Source organism: Microcaecilia unicolor, chromosome 3 (genome assembly GCF_901765095.1).
Source record: "Microcaecilia unicolor chromosome 3, aMicUni1.1, whole genome shotgun sequence".
Taxonomy (NCBI): domain Eukaryota; kingdom Metazoa; phylum Chordata; class Amphibia; order Gymnophiona; family Siphonopidae; genus Microcaecilia; species Microcaecilia unicolor.
Genome location: NC_044033.1, coordinates 503896505 through 503915854, shown reverse-complemented (window position 1 = coordinate 503915854; position 19350 = coordinate 503896505). Strand labels below are relative to the sequence as shown.

The window sequence follows — 19350 nt, the reverse complement described above, 5'->3', positions numbered from 1 at the left end:
ATCCAGTCCCATTTCCTGTCTTCTTATTTGAAAGCTTCCCATATGCGGTCACTGCATCTCAAAAAAGATATAGTGGAATTAGAAAGAATACAGAGAAGGGCGACAAAAATGATAAAGGGGATGGGACGACTTCCCTATGATAAGGTTCACAAGATTAAACTTGAATTCTCAACCAGGTCACCTCCACCTCTCCTTCTCTTAGTCCATTCTCTCAACCCTCCAACCCCTGCCTCCTTTTCTGAAATCATTGAAGAGGAAACTACACATCTTATTTCCTCCTCAAAACTAACTAACTATTCCCACCCATCTACTTAACACTATCTCTCCTACTGTCATCCCTTTTATCTGTCACTAGTAAATCAGGCCTGTTTCTGACACAAATGAAATGGGCGCTAGCATGGTTTCTGTATGTTTGAGACAGTGTGTGTGAGAGAAAGAGAGAGTGAATGTGCGAGTGTGTGTATGTGACAGACAGTGAGACTGCTGGGTGCGAGCGTGTCTGCTCTGTCCCCTGCCCCCCCCCCTCCAGCCACCCAGCGATTGTCCTCTCTCCCCTGCCCCCCCCCAGCCACCCAGCAATTGTCCTATGTCCTCTGCCCCCCCTCCAGCCACCCAGCGATGCTCCTCTCTCCCCTGCCCCCTCTCCAGCCACCCAGCGATGCTCCTTTCTCCCCTGTCCCTAACGATACCGGCCAAATCTCTTGCCCTCCGCCAACCGGCTAACCTCCGCTGCAGTGCACAGCTCAGCGTGCAGGTTCGTCCACTGAATGATCGATCCATTCGCCACTGTGCGCCCGCCCTCCCACCTCTGGTTGGTCAGCTTTTGCGTGTGACGTACCAGGAGGTACTGACGTCAATTCAGAGAGCATGAATGCTTCAAGGTTTAGTGCCACGGAGTCAGCTTCAGAACGTTGGAGGTGCTTTTTATTATATAGGATATCCTCAATCTTTCACTGTCCACTGCGACTCTTCCTGATGCCTTCAGACATGCTGTAGTCACACCACTCCTTAAAAAACCTTCATTGGACCCTACCTGTCCTTCCAACTATCGCCCCATTTCCCTTCTCCCTTTCCTATCCAAGATACTTGAACGTGCTGTTCACCGCTGTTGCCTTGGCTTTCTTTTATCTCAAGCTATTATTGATCCACTTCAATCTGGCTTTCGCCCCCTTCATTCAACTGAAAAGGCGCTTGCTAAAGTCTCCAATGATCTGTTCCTGGCCAGATCCAAAGGTCCATCCTCATCCTTCTCGATCTATCTGCTGCTTTTGACACTGTTGATCACAGCCTACTCCTTGATATGCTGTCCTCACTTGGATTTCAGGGCTCTGTTCTTTCCTGGTTTTCTTCTTATGTCTCCCAGCATACCTTTAGTGTATACTCTAGTGGATCCTCCTCTACTTCTATCCCACTGTCAGTTGGTGTACCTCAGGGATCTGTCTTGGGACCTCTTCTTTTCTCCATCTATACTTCTTCCCTTGGTACTCTGATCTCATCCCATGGTTTTCAGTATCATCTTTACGCTGATGACTCTACTACTACTACTTATCATTTCTAAAGCACTACTAGACGTGCGCAGCGCTATACACTTGAACATGAAGAGACAGTCCCTAATCAACAGAGCTTACAATCTAATTAGGACAGACAAACAGGACAAACAAGAGATAAGGGAATATTAAAGTGAGGATGATAAAATAAGGGTTCTGAACAAGTGAATAAGGGTTAGGAGTTAAAAGCAGCATAAAAAAGGTGGGCTTTTAGCTTAGATTTGAAGACGGCCAGAGATGGAGCTTGACGTACCAGCTCAGGAAGTCTATTCCAGGCAAATGGTGCAGCAAGATAAAAGGAACAGAGTCTGGAGTTAGAAGTGGAGGAGAAGGGTGCAGATAAGAGAGATTTGCCCAGTGAACGGAGTTCCCGGGGAAGAATGTAGGGAGAGATGAGAGTGGAGAGGTACTGAGGAGCTGCAGAGTGAATGCACTTATAGGTCAATAAGAGGAGTTTGAACTGTATGCGGAAACGGATAGGAAGCCAGTGAAGTGACTTGAGGAGAGGGCTAATATGAGCATAACGACACTGGTGGAATATTAGTCGTGCAGCAGAATTTTGAACAGATTGAAGAGGAGAGAGATGGCTAAGTGGGAGACCTGTGAGAAGCAAGTTGCAATAGTCTAAGCGAGAGGTGAGTGTGGATGAGGGTTCTGGTAGTGTGCTCAGAAAGGAAAGGGCGAATTTTGGTGATATTATAGAGAAAGAAACGACAGGTTTTAGCAGTGTGCTGAATATGTGCAGAGAAGGAGAGGGAGGAGTTGAAGATGACCCCAAGGTTACGAGCTGATGAGACAGGAAGGATGAGAGTGTTATCCACAGAAATAGAGAATGGGGGAGGAGGAGAGGTTGGTTTAGTGGGAAAGATAAGAAGCTCAGTCTTGGTCATGTTTAGTTTCAGATGGCGCTGAGACATCCAGGCAGCAATGTCAGACAGGCAGGCTGATACTTTGGCCTGGATTTCGGGCTGAGATCCGACAGCCACCCAACTTAAAACACAAGCTAATTAGAAGTAAGCTCCCAACACAGACTCAAAAAGAAAAGAATGGCACACATCCTTGCAATATGTCCAGCTGCAAACTATGCCAAAACATTTTGCAGGACCCCACGGTCATTCACAAAGGAAAAATATTCAACATTAAGGAATCTTTCACGTGCTCATCTTCCAATGTGGTATATATCATTCACTGTAAAAAATGCAATGAAGGCTGCTACATTGGAGAAACTAGTCAGATGCTAAAGAAGAGATTTAATTTACATAGACACCATATGAAAAATGCTAGTACCAATAAAGATGTCACGCCTGTGGGGCAGCACTTTACAAAACCAGCACATTGTACCAGTGATTTTATGGTAAGAATCCTGAAAGGGAACTTTAAAACAATATAGGAACGTAAGACCTTTGAAGTCAGAATGATTACATATTTTGACACTCACCAGACAGGACAACAAAGATCTGTGTTTTCTTGCCCATTATAAACCATAAAATTGTACTGCTTTGTCACCCTCCTGTCTCCATGCATATCTCCCTGTCCCTCTTCCTGTCATTCACCTATCCACCCCCATCCTGTTAGACTGTCACTGGAGTGCTACTTTGCAAAGTACCTAGCAGTGAAGGGATTTTGTTGCTATTATTGAGGTGCTACCAGAATTTGAATACATTGTTATATGTCATTGCTGCAATTATATTGCAGGATCCTGTCATGTGCATTGAGATGTTTGCCATTATAGTTGACTTATGTCTGGTCAAGTTTGATATGGCATAATGTAACTATATTTAAAAATATCAGTTTTTCCATTAAGTATGTCGGTGGTTTATGACGGCAGAAAAAGACCTGCACGGTCCATCCAGTCTGCCCAACGAAAATAACTCATATTTGCTACTTTTTGTGTATACCCTACTTTGATTTGTACCTGTGCTCTTCAGGGCACAGACCGTATAAGTCTGCCCAGCACTATCCCCGCCTCCCAACCACCAGTCCTGCCTCCTAACCACCGGCTCTGGCACAGATCGTATAACTCTGCCCAGCACTATCCTCGCCTCCCAACCACCAGCCCCACCTCCCAACCACCGGCTCTGGCACAGACCGTACAAGTCTGCCCAGCACTATCCCCGCCTCCCACCCACCAGTCCCGCTTCCCACCACCGGCTCTGGCACAGACTGTATAAGTCTGCCCAGCACCATCCCCGCCTCCCAACCACCAGCCTCGCCTCCTGATCTTGACTAAGCTCCTGAGGATCCATTCCTTCGGCACAGGATTCCTTTATGCTTATCCCACGCATGTTTGAATTCCGTTACCGTTTTCGGTGGTGGAAATGAAAACGGTAACGGAATTCAAACATGCGGAAGGGCATTCCAAGCATCCACTACTCTCTCCGTGAAAAAATACTTCCTATGTTGATCCATAAAACACCCTATGTTGATCCAGGGCAGCTGTTGGGCAGACTACTTAGAAATCCATCATCAAGTGCATTCTACGGCATTATTTTGTAGTATCCCAAGAAACACTACTCATACCTATATATTTATTTATTACATTTGTATCCCACATTTTCCCGCATAGCAGTAGGAAAAGCCTCAAATCAAACGAGAACACTCCGTTGTTGATCATTCAACATAGAAGGAGGTCCCTTTAATCATCACAGGTAAAAACCTCCTAATGAAGAGTTGAGCTGATAAGAACCTTTTCAAATCTTAATGGCTCTATCAGGATGCACTTATCTCTCAATCCTGCAGTCGTTAAACACCTTCCACGGCCCGACTTCGGCCCAAGTTTCCAACTCTGCTTCAGGGTCCGTGGTGTCCGACCAGGTAAATATATGTAAGTGTAGCAGCCACTTCTGACTCCTTCTATGTTCTATGTTGAATGATCAACGACGGAGTGTTCTCTTTTGATTTGAGGCTTTTCCTCCACATAAAATTTAACATTAGGTCATATCACATCACTTCTAATTTATCTTGGACATTTTGCCAAAAGAATTTGGCTCAGAGCTTTTATGTCACTGCCTGCACCATGGCTTCCCTGCTCTGCCTTATCTTGGCCACACCCTATGAAGTAACTCTGTGAGAACCTGTAACCTCCTATACACTCCTTCTCAAGCATATACAATAAACAAATAAATAAATGCCAACAGTCACTAATAGCAGTGTAACCCCAATAATCCTGCAGTATTTTCCTAGATATAATGCAGCAGTGTATGGCTGGCAAATGTCTTAATTCCACAAGCGCATATCTTTTGGACTGCATGTTAACAAACTGTCATAGGTTCACAGCTGGTTAGTGAAGATTAATTCCTAATGAGGACAAGAAAGCCTCTTTAGGTAATGTAATGCCTTTGGCTGTAGATCAGGCATTGCAATCATCCACCCACGGCTAACCTTTAAATCCGGATTTAGTGGGTAGAAAAATAAAAATGGAAAGTTCATCTGCTTTTGTTGCTCCCCCCATCCAATGTATACATGAAGCAGTGGCCAGCATCAGATGTACCTTGTGAACAGTTACCGTAAGTCTGTCAGCTTAAAGTGTGCATTTGCTGCTGCTGCTCACCGTAGCAATCAGAGGAGGTACTGTAAGCTCACAGTTGCACAGAATATAGTGATAAGAGATATTGCATTTAGTTCACAAACTCATACTGATGTTTTCAACATAAAGAAAAGTGCTTTACTTTTTCAGCCAGGAAAAGAGTTTACAAGTTAATTCAATAACCATGAACTAAAAAAATAGTCTAAGGGCACATAGGCGCCCCGTATAAGAGGCTTGGGGAGGCTAAGCCTCCCCAGCCCAATCGTCGACTTCCGCTTGTGGTGCAGCCCACCCTCCCGCCCCGCGCATTTTGATCTTTTATTTCCGTGGCAGCGACGTCAATGAAGAAAAAGACTACAGGCTCGCCGCCAGCTTCTCCCTTCTCTCTGCACACAGTGTCCCGCCTTCTGCGGTGATGCATTTCCTGTTTCCGCGAGAGCAGAGAGAAGGGAGAAGCTGGCGGCGAGCCTGTAGTCTTTTTCTTCATTGACGTCGCTGCCACGGAGCGTATGGAGGTAAGCTCCGCCCCCTTTAGCCTCCCCAAACAGTTGGGCTACCGACCGTCTATGTAAGGGCATATATAGGAGGTAATTCTCTAAAGGTCACTGTGGTATCATGAGTGAGGGTGGGCCACGTGGACAGGTAAGACAGTCACACACCACACTCAGCAAGTTGCAGTGAAAACAAAACAATATTTATTAAAGGTATCTGGAAAAGGCTCCTGTTCACTTCACAGCAGGGCGTAGCCAGACCTCGGCGGGAGGGGGGTCCAGAGCCCAAGGTGGTGGTGGGGGCACATTTTAGCCTGCCTTCACCAGCCGCCGACCCTCCCCCGCTATTTTTAACCCGCCCCTGCTGACCCTCCCCCGCTGCCGCCAGGTACCTTTGCTGGCAGGGGACCCCAGCCCCCGCCAGCCTTAGTCTTCTTCAGCGCCTGGCGCGTTCGCTGATCTGTGCTGTGAGTCCTGACTGATGACGTCCTCCATGCACATCCTGCACACTCAAGCTAGTTCGGCAAATATAACAGTATCCTATAAGCTGAGAAACTGCAACCACTATGTTCAGGAAGGCCAAGTTCAGCTTGGAACCTGGAAGAATTTGTGTTTTGACCTGGACGACTGCAGCCAGCCTTGTGTGTCTGCTAGAGACTATGCTGGTAACTCTGAATCTAGGGACCAGGCCAGAGACGAGTAAGAATGGCTGCTGAGACAGATATTCATGTATGCTGTGGCCTTGCAGGAGCAGGCCACCCAAGAATGAGCAACATCCTATACACTTAACATAGTCACCTTATGTTAAGTACTAAAAGCTGGGAACAAAGTATGAATTTCATATTGGCAATTAGGTGTGCAATTGCCATTATAGAATACTAGCATAAGTCCTCATTTTAATGTTTTATTTTAGTCGCAAGTTTAACTGCTTGAACACAACTGACGATATTCTATAACCTTAGCATGTAAGTGCTGGGCATGCCCCTGACCTGCCCATGCCCCTCCCATGTCCACATCCTCCTTGCAGTTATGTACTATAGAATTTGTACTGTACATATGTTTATCAGATGTCAAGCTTCTTTGGGTCACAATGGTTAAGTGCATGCTCTGGTTAACTGCATGCATTTCTCTGGTCCCAGACCCTTGCACTTAAGCGGATTGCATTGTATATACCTACCGTATGGGAAAAATGCTTTTTCTGCGCTTTTGAGATACTACTGTGCAACACACAAGAATGCCAAACTTTCATAGCACTAATCAAAATCAATATCTATGTCATGTGATTCCCACGGCCAATAGAATAGTGACCATCAAAATCTGGTCCAATAAAAAGGATAAAAAGCAAAATATGCAAAAAAAAAAAAAAAAATTAGAGTGAATCCATGGGGACCCGGTAATTTTACCATATTAACTGCAACAAATCATAGAGTATTGATGGCATGCAATATTTTATCCGCCAATGATGAACAACTGTAGCCTCACTTTCTGAGCTGAATGATATTTAAATACTCAGCAATTCTAGATGTAATCATTCTTTTTATATGACCTATTAGATAAGATGGCCTACTTCATATCACAATCCGTGTTTTGATCATGGGTACCTGTAAATCCCAGTGGAGGATGTGTAACCATGTCAGTTTCAATAAAAAACAACAAACTTTGCCTGAACCCAAGTGAAACCAAGCTTCTCTGGGTCCCTAACACAAGTGGGCACATCCCTGACATCAAAATCTCTTTTAGGAAATACAAACTCCCCCTCAAATCACAAGTCAGGAACCTTAGATTCAACACTTATTCTGATCTTCCAAATCAAAGCAACTTTTAAGAGCTGCTTCTATCAGTTGCGACAGCTATGCTGCCTCTCTCCTTACATTGAGAAGACAAGTCTTGCCTCAGTTGTGCATGCCATGATTTTATTTATTTATTTATTTATTTATTTGTTTGTTTGTTTGCTGCATTTGTACCCCACATTATCCCACCTATTTGCAGGCTCAATGTGGCTTACATTATATTGCAAAAGATATAATTATGAACAGAGTAAGAGGTTTGTTTTAATTTAACATATTACTATGTAAGAAATAAGGAAGATATGTCTGTAGAATGATTTACATAACACAAAATAAAAAGCAGTAAAATATAATGACCAATAATGGTAATATGATTAATACAATCAATTCAGAAGGATCAGTAAGTGGTTGGTTTAGATATAGAATAATCAAGTCGTTAAGGAGGATTCTTATTGTAAGTTTCTTCGAAAAAGTGCGTTTTCAATAATTTCCTGAAGTCTGTCAAGTCACGTGTTATTTTTATATGATAACATCAAGACTGGATTACTGTAATGCAGTCTACACTAGTATGACTACAAAAGGTCTACACCAGCTCCAGTTGATTCTTGGACAATTGTTCACTCAATCATTTTCACCAAGTAGTTCAACAACGCCAGACATCAGTAGTCACTGGAGGTGTGGACACTGGGGGGAATTCTATATATGGCGCCTTAAAAATCAGCGCCGTAAAACCACAAGTCTGATTCTATAAACTATGCCTAAAGTTAGGCGTAGTTTATAGAATACGCTCACGTGCCGTTCTTACAACTAAAATTTAGGTGTACCCATTTAGGCCACCTAAAATCAGGCCTAAGTACCTGCACCTAAGTTAGGCGCAGATCTGGTGTATTCGATAATAGTGCACATAGAGGCCCTTTTACTAAGATGCGTAGGTGCCTACACGCATACAATGCGCATCAAATTAGAACTACTGGCCAGCTATAGTGTTTCCCAGGCGGTAATTCTAATTTTGACGCATGTCCATAATGCACAGCAGAAAATCATTTCTATAACTCCAACAAATGATTGAGAAACTTTAGGGGGCTTGGGATACATTCCAGGGAGAGGGAACGGGTAGGGGGGGAGTATTAGGGGACATAGAGGCAGATGCATCAAGCAAACGTTAAAAAATCTAAATCGTTAAAGTCCCTAACGATTTTAAAAAAACGAAGAATGCACCAAAACAACAAGTCACACATGCTCGGATCGGTATTGAAAAGTACAATGTATCAAAGAATCACAATACACGTCGGTAATCGGCCCCTAAAGCATGCGCAGAGCAGCCAATCGTTATGTTAGCTGCTCTGCGCATGCCACAAACAGCCAAAACACAAGCACGTGGCTCCCAAATCAAAACAAAAATAAAAAAAGGGTAGGAGGGGGGCCAAGGCGCTCGTGAGGAGCGTCCTGTATGGCCGTCCTTGCCCCCCCCCCCCGCCCGAGGTCGCCGTTTCTTCCCCCCCCCCCCACACGTGTGTTTCGGGAGGGGGCAAGGGCGCTCGTCATGAGCATTCTGTATGGACGCCTTGCCCCCCCCCCGCTGCTCCCCGCTTCCCCCCCAACCCCCCCCGCACAAAAAACTCCAATTTTAGCAGCCTCAGCCCGGCCCTCCTCCCTTCCTGTGTATTCTCCCACACTAGCTCTGCCTCCCGCCATGCTCCGGTCTCGTGCCCCGCCCCCGCCGCCCCCCCTTTGGTCATGGCTGCCGCTCCCCCCCTCCAACGACCCCTCCCCCCCCCTTTGCCTTACCGGCCCGTGCAGCGCCTCTCACCTCTGCTGCACAGGCAAGAACAGCTGATTGGCGAGTCAGAAGGCCTCCTCAGACGTCCCTTCTTTCTTCCTGGGCCCGCCCTCCTCTGACGTAGGTATATGGTATATTGAGACAATGTAAGGAGCGGATATATAAGCTGTTGTACATTTAATGATTTAATAGTATGATGTTTTTCTAAATGTTAAAATATATATATATTCAATAAAAAAATTTCAAAAAAAAAAAGAAAATCATTTCTATATTCTACCACGTGGGGCTAACTGGGCAGTAATCGGCAGTGTACGCGTTGATGATTACCGCCCGGTTAACGAGTGAGACTTACTGCTAAGTCTCAGGCTCAAAATGCGACACGCACTGATTTTTATTTTGCCGCACATCCATTTTCTGCCCAAAAAAAAGGCCTTTTTTGCAGGCGCGCTGAAAAATGGACCTGCATGCGTCCAATACAAGCACCTACACCAGCGCAGGCCATTTTTCGGCACGCCTTAGTAAAAGGGCCCCATAGTTTTTTGAAACTCCCACAACCCACCCATTCCATGCCCTTTTTCAACTGTGCACATTAGAATTTATGCATACCGAATTCTAGAACATGCCTAGCAAGTTGTATGTGTTAATTCTAATTAAAGCCAATTAGTGTCGCTAACTGGTTGTTAAATATCAATTATTGGCACTGATTGGCTTAATTAATTTATTCATGACATTTATACCCCACATTAGCCCGAAATAGACTTAAGTTCAGTGTGGCTTACAAACAAACAATAAAGTGAGAGGTTGATTCTCTTACCTCGCTCTTCTGGGGTAGTGACTCTATCAGCTGCATAAGAGGGATCACACAGCCGGACGGTGCAGGGCCTTGAGCATCCTGTGCATGTTCAAGTCTGGCTGGCTTCTGTCCCCTCCAAAATAAGAAGTTCAAAGGGGGTGAGAGCCAGCAAGCCTCAAGTATGCGCAGATGCTCAAGGCCCCATGCCGGCTCGCAATGTGATGCCTCTTATGCAGCTGATAGAATCACCACTCTGAGGGAGCGAGGTAAGGGAAGAAATGCTTGGCAGTGGTGGGGTAGTAGAGAAGGAGAGAGATGCTGAACACCATAAGGGGGGTGTTAAGGAAGAAGGAAAGGAGAGAAATGCTTGGGAGGGGGAGGGAAAGAGATAGATGCAGGAGGGGGAAAGGAGGAGGGAAGGAGTGATATACTGAATGCCATGGGGGGTGAGGAGGTAGGGAAAGAGAGAAATGCTGGAGACCATATGGAAGGGAAGGGAGAGAAGAGAGAGAGAGAGAGATGCTGAAGATCATAGGGGGTTGAGAGGGAGGGAAGGACAGAGAAGCTGGAGACCACAGGGGAGCGGGGTTGAGAGGGAGGGAAGGAAGAGAAATGCTGGACACCATGGGAGGTGGTTTGGAAGAAGGGAAGGAGAAAGATACTGGAGTTCATAGGGGGTTGAGAGGGAGGGAAGGACAGAGAAGCTGGAGACCACAGGGGAGCGGGGTTGAGAGGGAGGGAAGGAAGAGAAATGCTGGACACCATGGGAGGTGGTTGGGAAGAAGGGAAGGAGAAAGATACTGGAGTTCATAGGGGGTTGAGAGGGAGGGAAGGACAGAGAAGCTGGAGACCACAGGGGAGCGGGGTTGAGAGGGAGGGAAGGAAGAGAAATGCTGGACACCATGGGAGGTGGTTGGGAAGAAGGGAAGGAGAAAGATACTGGAGTTCATAGGGGGTTGAGAGGGAGGGAAGGACAGAGAAGCTGGAGACCACAGGGGAGCGGGGTTGAGAGGGAGGGAAGGAAGAGAAATGCTGGACACCATGGGAGGTGGTTGGGAAGAAGGGAAGGAGAAAGATACTGGAGTTCATAGGGGGTTGAGAGGGAGGGAAGGACAGAGAAGCTGGAGACCACAGGGGAGCGGGGTTGAGAGGGAGGGAAGGAAGAGAAATGCTGGACACCATGGGAGGTGGTTGGGAAGAAGGGAAGGAGAAAGATGCTGGACACCATAGAGAAGACTATAGAATGCTAAGGAAGGATTGGGGGTGGAGCTTGGGCATCCCCAAATAAAAAGGGGTTCTGCTGCCTCTGTCAATGCTATTCAGATAGCAGTGCAGTCACCACTCTAACCAGGGCTGAATATCCAGATTTTTTTAAAGCTGTAGTGGCCAGCATTAAAACAAACAAAAAACCACTGGCTGCCACAGCTTGAATATTGACACATTAGATTGTAAGCCCTCTGGAGACAAGGAAATACCTAGGGTACCAGAATGCTGTTGAACAAAAGTGTGAGCTAAATCCAAAGTAGTAATAATAAAATTACTGCTGGCAGGCCTGCAGCGATAAAACAACAGGGGGATTTTAAAGACTGCTCCCTAGAAGATCATAAGATTAGTACCAGTATAACCTTCACTTTCTTTAGCATTGTCTTTCCATTGTTGTCAGTTTTGGGTCTTGATTGGTTAAACACAATCGTCAGTTCAATGTGCCAATGAGTGAATAATGGCAGATGAGCAATGTCACGGGGTTGTACCATTTCCATAGATGCAGAACAGATGCAGGAAAAAATACAAGAAACTAATGGACAATGAAATCCCAATTACGTCTCTAGGGCGGGATATTTTTCAAGTGCAGATACTCCAAGATGTAATGGGAGACGCTTCTCCATACCTCACTATCCCAAAATGCTCACAGGGTCTTGAAATTGCCTCCACTGAGGAATCTTTGACTGAGCACTTCTAGCAAAGAACAGACCAGTATATTAAGTTAAAAAAGATGTAAGATGCTGGAAAAATTAATCGGGAGTATTTGTCGATGGCATGAGTGTTCTGAATGATTCGCCGACCCACATGTCCCTTAAGGCCCCCCTTCCTACATGAAGTGGATTCGTGGCTCATGTGCACCACCATGTTGTCCTTTCTCTCGTCATCCTCAGTCACAATATGGCTTCTCGTGTACCCAGTCAAGCTGTTGGCATCTGATTCAGCGTACGTGCCATCCAGCAGCACGGTCCTCCTGTGAGGCATCCCACACGGGCACAGAACCTAAGAGCAATATTAGAAAAACAGTTCAACATAACAAAAAGAAAATATCAGCTTTATTTATTTTTGGTTGCTAACCCCTGGATTCTGTATACGGCACACAAAATTGTGCATTCAAAATGTTGGCATTTGCCCAATTTGCACGCACAATTTAATTGATAATTGGGTGCTAATAATTATCAGCACTATTTGTAGTATGGAGTGTTGCCAGGATTTGGGTTTCTGCCAGGTACTTGTAACATAGTAAACAAAGTAACATAGTAGATGATGGCAAAAAAAGACCTGCACGGTCCATCCAGTCTGCCCAACAAGATAAACTCATATGTGCTACTTTTTGTGTATACCTGACCTTGATTTGTTTCTGCCATTTTCAGGGCACAGACTGTAGAAGTCTGCCCAGCACTAGCCCCGCCTCCCAACCACTAGCCCCGCCTCCCACCACCAGCTCTGCCACCCAATCTCGGCTAAGCTTCTGAGGATCCATTCCTTCTGAACAGGATTCCTTTATGTTTATCCCATGCATTTTTTAATTCCAGGGCCGGTCTTAGGCAGAGGCGACCAAGGCGGCCGCATAGGGCCCCGCGCCTAAGGGGGCCCCGCTCTGCCTCCGCTCCGACCTCCGCTCGCCTCGGATGACCGTCCGCATCATTCATGATGATCCCGCGGCTCGGCCACTCCACTTCTGGGGAGGGGAGGTTTCATGATAGCATTGTGCTTATTATTTCAATCAGTTTTTTGTACAAGTTTAGCTTCATTTGTCTTTATTTGAAATTTCATAAATAAAAAAAAATTCTAAAAATGGAATAATCTTATCAATGGGGTGGAGCTAGGGTGGGGCGGAGCTAGGGCGGGGCTAGGATGGGGCCCCACCAAATTGGTCTGCACAGGGCCCCGCACTTGCTAAGACCGGCCCTGTTTAATTCCGTTACCGTTTTCATCTCCACCACCTCCCGCGGGAGGGCATTCCAAGTATCCACCACTTTCTCCGTGAAAAAATACTTCCTGACATTTTTCTTGAGTCTGCCCCTCTTCAATCTCATTTCATGTCCTCTAGTCATACCCAGCTCCCTGACAGCAGTATGCAGGTCCCTGGAGCAGTTTTTTGTAGGTGCAGTGCACTTCAGGCAGGCGGACCTGTTACACTTGTGGTGGTAAATGTGAGCCCTCCAAAACCCACCAGAAACCCACCATAGCCACATGTAGGTGCCCCCCTTCACCCATAAGGGCTATGGCAGTGGTGTACAGTTGTGGGGAGTGGGTTTTGGGGGGCTCAGCAAACAAGGTGTCACGATTGTGGTCGTGACCCCTCTCAGACTCACCTTATTTCCGGCGGTCAGCTTCTGAGCTGGCTTCTGTCTGTTCTTCCTGAGTTAGTTCTGTCTCTGTCTCTGTGTGCTGGCTGCTTCCAGCATGGCTCTGATTACTCCACTATACTGCACCTGTGTGTGTTAAGCCTCTCTGTGCTTCAGTATGCTTTCTGCCTGTGTCTTGGTTTGTGTTCCTCTTGCTCTCTGGTAGCCAGAACCGGTGGCTACCATAGACTTTCCAGACTTTCTTTCTGATCCGGTCCAGGTACTCCAGCCCTCCAGACTTGGTTTGAAGTTTGGCAGCTAGCCTCACCCGTAGCTGCCTCATGATTCCTGCAGCTGAGTTCAGCTGCTGATGAGTTTATTACCACCTGGAACCTTCTGAGTTTGCCTTTGCATCGTCTAAGGTCCCTGGTTTGTTGGTGCTTTGTTGCACTTCTGCCTAGTCTGGTTTCTTGTTTAGTTCCTTATCTGACTCTAATTAATCTGTGTGTAGTTTAGCTTAGGTTTATTTGCTTACTTCCCTAGTCTTGTTTCTGGTCTGTATTCCTTGTCTAGTTTCTGTTTGTCTGTGTCTCTTGCTTAGTGGCTGCTCTGCAGCTTTCAGTCCTGTATCTTGTCTGTCAGTATTTGTACCCTGTTTTAGTGGCTGCTCTGCAGCTTTCAGGCTTGTCTCTTGTCTGTCAGTATTTGTACCCTGTTTTAGTGGCTGCTCTGCAGCTTTCAGTCCTGTCTCTTGTCTGTCAGTATTTGTACCCTGTTTCAGTGGCTGCGTGGCAGCTTTCAGTTCCTGTCCTTTAGCTTGTCCATTTCTTGCTTTGTGTAGTATTATCTGTCTGTGAGTCCTAGCCCAGTTTCCTGCCTTGCTGCCCATGCATATTCCTTTCCCCTCTAACCTTCAGTCCCTGTTCAGCCTAGTTGGTATCCAGTGCCTGCCCTGTCCGGTAAGTCCTGCCAGCCGCCTGCACCCAGGGGCTCAACTCCTGGGGAAGGGCGGTCAAACGCAGGTGAAGTCTAGCCGTTTCTGTCAGAGTTCTGCCTTGTCTCTGGTGTGGGGTGGTTTTGCCTGCCACTGCTGCTCCACGGCAGTGGCCCAAGGGCTCACAAACCTAGTTTCTGCCTTGAATGCCTGACACAAGGGAAGGGAGCTATGGACTTGGGAGTAATTTTTGAAGTCCACTGCAGTGCCCCCTAGGGTGCCCGGTTGGTGTCCTGGCACGTGAGGGGGACCAGTGCACTACAAATGCTGGCTCCACCCATGACCAAATGGCTTGGATTTGACTGGGTTTGAGATGGCCGCCATTAGTTTCCATTATCGGCGAAAACCAATGTCGGCCATCTCTAAGGGCGGCTCAAATGTTGAGATTTGGCCGGCCCCGACCGTATTATCGAAACGAAAGATGGTCGCCCATCTTTTTCGATAATATGGTCGGGTACGCCGCTTTACGGGGCCGTCATTAGAGATGGCCACCCTTATAGATGGCCGGCCCCGTTCGATTATGCCCCTGCATGTTAGTTAACTATCCAGATAGTGGTTTGAATATTGCTGTAAAGCTCTACAGGTTGTACAACATGCATCTGTGTGTTGGATTGTTGGTTTACAACGTAGGGATCATGTTACATCTTCTTTAAAGGCTGTACATTGGTTACCTGTGCAGTTTAGGATACATTTCAAAGTGTTGTTACTTATTTTTAAGACTTTGACCAGTATTACTCCTGAATATCTTAAGAAAATCCTGAGGCTCTATGAACCAGATCACTCCAGTCCTTGAACATTGGATATGCCATCCCTCGATTTCTCACCTTGTCTCGCAGCTTCCTTTCTTTCCGCTCCTGCACAGTGGTCAAGTAGTTCACCACTGCATATTCCAGCACAGAGAGGAAAACAAACACAAAACTGACCCAGAGGTAAATGTCCACAGCTTTGATGTAAGAGACTCGTGGCATGGAGGCATTTACACCAGTGATGATCGTAGACATGGTTAGTACTGTGGTAATGCCTGGTAGAAAAGAGAGGTGAGAAGAGTTTTATTTACTAAATATCTGTTACATTCTATATCATAAAGCTTGCAAGGTTGACTAGGTCTTTGCCATTTGGCTCTGCAGAAACAAGTTTCTTCTTTTCTTTAGCAAGCATGGTAGAGTAAGGTTATATCATACAGCATTGGTCCAATAATTTACCATCTCTACCTGTGTAATAACCATCTCTAAGCAGTGGCGTACCTAGGTTGGCTGCCACCCAGGACGGGTTGCTGCTACCCCCCCCCCCCCCCCCGGCGTATCAACCCCTCTCCCAAAGTGCATCATCCTCACCTCCTGGGGTGCATGGAGCAGTCACTCTGCTGTCGGCTCCCCTGTCCCCTGCCCCTGAACAGGAAGTAACATCAGAGGGGGCAGGGACTGCTCCATGCATCCCCTTGCTGCCTGAACCCAAGGCGAACCGCCCCCACCGCTCTGCCCTTGGTACACTACTATCTCTAAGTATATACAGCTTAAAATAATGCATACAGACATGACCCTTTTAAAATCGTTTCTGCATGTAAAGTAACACTTTATACATGGAAACAGCTATTTATAAAGTTGCACTTCTGATGTGTGGAAAATTACATGAATATTGGTGGCCAGCCCACTGAGCATGATTTAATTGGACAGGAGCCTATCCTGCCCACTTACATCATTTTGAATATCGGGCCCTATGTGTCATGCCCATCACCTGTTTGTTTTGAAGTCTGAAATGGTCCAGTAGCCTGCCATATCTGAGGAATCTTCTCTGCTTCCTGGAACTCTGCACTTCCTTTTTATAGCATATGGCACTGATTGATGACATCATATCCTGCCTAGGTATTTAAAGAAGGTCCCTACTCTCATCCAGTGCATCACCAAAAGGCTTTCTGGTGTCCTGCTGACTTCAGTGCTCCTGTTTGCCTGCTCTTGCCCTGCTGTGTGCCACTATTCTTGCCAGCCTATTCTTGCCCTGCCATGTTCCAGTGTTCCTGCCAGCCTGTTCCACTGCATGTGCTTGCCTACTCCATACTTTGCTACCTTGAGGCCTGACTAGATTTCTGCTGTGTTCCAGACCTTGTCTCTCTGCTGCCGGGCCTGGCCTTTGTCACTTCTAGCTTGGTTCCACTACAGTGTCCCGGACTTTGTCAAATGCCTTTGTCAGCAGCCATCAGCGAAGACCTGTGTGGCGCACAGGTGGCGCTAATCTCACAATGGTCCAAGGGCTCAATTCACTCGAACCCTGACACTATGTTTCCATATTTCCGATGCTCACAGGGGCAGTGTTGGGAAAGAGTTTGTATTTATGAGCATACTTTTGAAACTATGCACATATGCACATCAAAATTAAGGTTCTTGAAGTTTGCTATTGTAATTTACTTCTACTACTACTACTACTTATCATTTCTATAGCGCTACACGGAGTCTCTTTAATTCCCAGACAGAGTAAAAAAAACACATGTCCATCCACAGGCAAAAGCATTTATCACATTCACTGTACTCAAAAGTCAGTAATTTCGTATAATCCACTTATCTCACGCTGTCTTCTTATCCCAAACAGAAGCAGACCAGCATGCCAACAGATCCCCAATACCCGACAGGGAATCCCTATTTCGCCAGAGCTACGTCAGGGGCAGTCGTCCTGTGTCATGGCTACTGCTTCCAAAGATCAGGCAGAATCTACCTAAATGTAGCATCTGTGACTGGGAGTCAAATGTAGGTAGGGCTCTGATTCTTTCCTCTGTGCCTCCCTGACCTAGTTGTGCCCTGACCTTTTATTCTCCTTGAGCCACGCCCTCCCAGTTCTGCCTTTCCTGTGTCGCCTCCCCCCTGGGCGGAAGTCTGAGGGTTAAGGTGGTTTTGCAACTGTGAGGAAGGGGGGCTGGATTATAGCTGTTACCTGTAGACTTGCTCACATCCACATTTTGATTATTTACAGATAAGACTTTCTATTAGTAGTCTGGGATATTTTAATGGGGGACGATGGCGGCTTCCCCCAGATTTGAGTGCCTTTACAATATCAGCATCTAGATGGCGGGATTAGTGAGAGGCACTGGTCACCTCCAAATTTTGGAATGCAATTTTAAGGCATTGGGATCTCTCCCTGAGAACATGGTGTTAAGGAAAAAACAATATGGGTGGTCCTTTTACTACGGCACGCCAAAATATGGCCTGCGCTAGTGTAGGCACATATTTTGGATGCGTGCAGGTCCATTTTTCAGTGCACCTGCAAAAAAGCCCCCTTTTATTGGCTGAAAATGGACGTGCGGCAAATTTAAAATTGGCGCGTGGTGAGGTCTGACGCAGTAATCGTCATCGCGCATACACTGACGATTACCGCCCAGTTAGCGCTGCGCGGCAGAAAATAAAAACTATTTTCCAACGCATGTATCGGATGTGCGTAAAAATTAGAATTACTGCACAGGTTCACGTGGTAGCTGGGCAGTAGTTCTAATTTGATGCACGTAGGCGCCAACGTGCTTTAGTAAAAGGGCCCCTAAGTTTCTCTGGCACAGCTATGCTCATTGGTGCTGTGTGTATAAGGCGCAGTTGGTGGGCAATGATGAGGCTTCATTGTTTCACTCGTTTTGTGGTTGTGCTTGATTGTGAGAAATCTATGGGGTATGATTATGCAATACAAGCAAAGTTGAATGGGAAGATTTACAGCACTGTCAATGGAGCTGTGCCTCTTTGGGATGTATCCAACACCATTTCGCTTTCTGGTGACCAGAAGCCATTATACAATAGGTCTTTTCTAGTGACAAAGAAAGTGATTTTAATAGATTAAATACAGAAGATAGGGCTTTCAGTGCTGGAGTGGAAGAATCAGTTCTGTGCCCTTGTGGAAATGGAAAGATTAACTGCGAGGGCCAAGGTCAAGTTGGGTTGGAAGCCTTCCTTGCTTTGTGGCTCCCTCCTGGGGAGAGCTACAAGTGTAATCCACATTGTGTAAGATGGTCTTTATTGGGAGAATTGAGGATATGGTTGTACTAAGTGGAATGGTGGCCGGCTAACGCCGTTAACGGTAATATGTAAGCCACACTGAGCCTGCAAAAAGGTGGGAAAATGTGGGCTACAAATGTAACAAATAAATAAAGTGAGAGGAGTGATAAAGGCTACTGAGCTTGGCAACTGTGGCTACAGGAAGGGGAAATGTAGGGGGGTAGACAAGTTATAACCAAAATAGTGGGATAGAAGGGATGGTAGATGGCATGGATGGGCAGACTGGATAGGCCATATGGTCTTTATCTGCCTTCATGTTTCTATGTATTGTGAGCACTCTGGAGTGCTGTTGCGGGGAAAAGGGGATAGGGGTTCTTTCAGCCGTCAGCATCCCTGGTCATTTAGCCCAGCTAGGAGAGCGGTGCGCCCTCTAGAGGCCAAACTGACAGAGAAAGCTTTAGTTCAGGGGAGAAACTACACTCCCTAGAAGCCAGTGCAGGGTCAGCTGAACTCCCAGGAGGGGGAGGGAGCAATGACTGATTGGGAGATGAGGTCTGATGATCCTGGAGATGGGGAACAGCTGGTGGAGCTTGGGGAGGAGGAGGAGATGGATTGTAATAAAGAGGAGGTGGAAGGAGAAAGAGGAGAGGAGAGTATGGAAGTGGCTGGTTTGGCTCAGACTCGAGGAAAAAAGGTAAAAAGCTTTTGTGGCCTCTGTATTGCCAAGACTGTGGATGTTGGGGGAGGCTAAAGTGAGCTGGTGGAAACAACTAACCCAGAAACTGTCTGCTGATAAAAGATAGTGCTGTGGGGTTAGCAGAGTCAGCAACTGTCATGTGGAAAATAGGACTGAACTTTGTTGGAAATAACGACTGTTAAGGATAAGCTGAACTATCTGTGCTGAAGGAGGGATTGA

At 46.4% G+C, this 19350-nt stretch overlaps 1 protein-coding gene across 1 annotated transcript in view; it reads right to left on the bottom strand.

Moving 5' to 3' along the window:
• Positions 1 to 11880: 11880 nt before the first annotated feature.
• LOC115465237 (gamma-aminobutyric acid receptor subunit rho-2-like) overlaps positions 11881 to 19350 on the bottom strand; it is a 32024-nt gene continuing 24554 nt past the window's right edge. The window contains exons 8-9 of the mRNA XM_030195640.1: positions 15294 to 15490; positions 11881 to 12186 (exon numbers count right to left, since the gene is read on the bottom strand). Of these exons, the coding sequence (XP_030051500.1) occupies positions 11881 to 12186; positions 15294 to 15490 (503 nt within the window). The remainder of the gene's footprint in view (positions 12187 to 15293; positions 15491 to 19350) is intronic.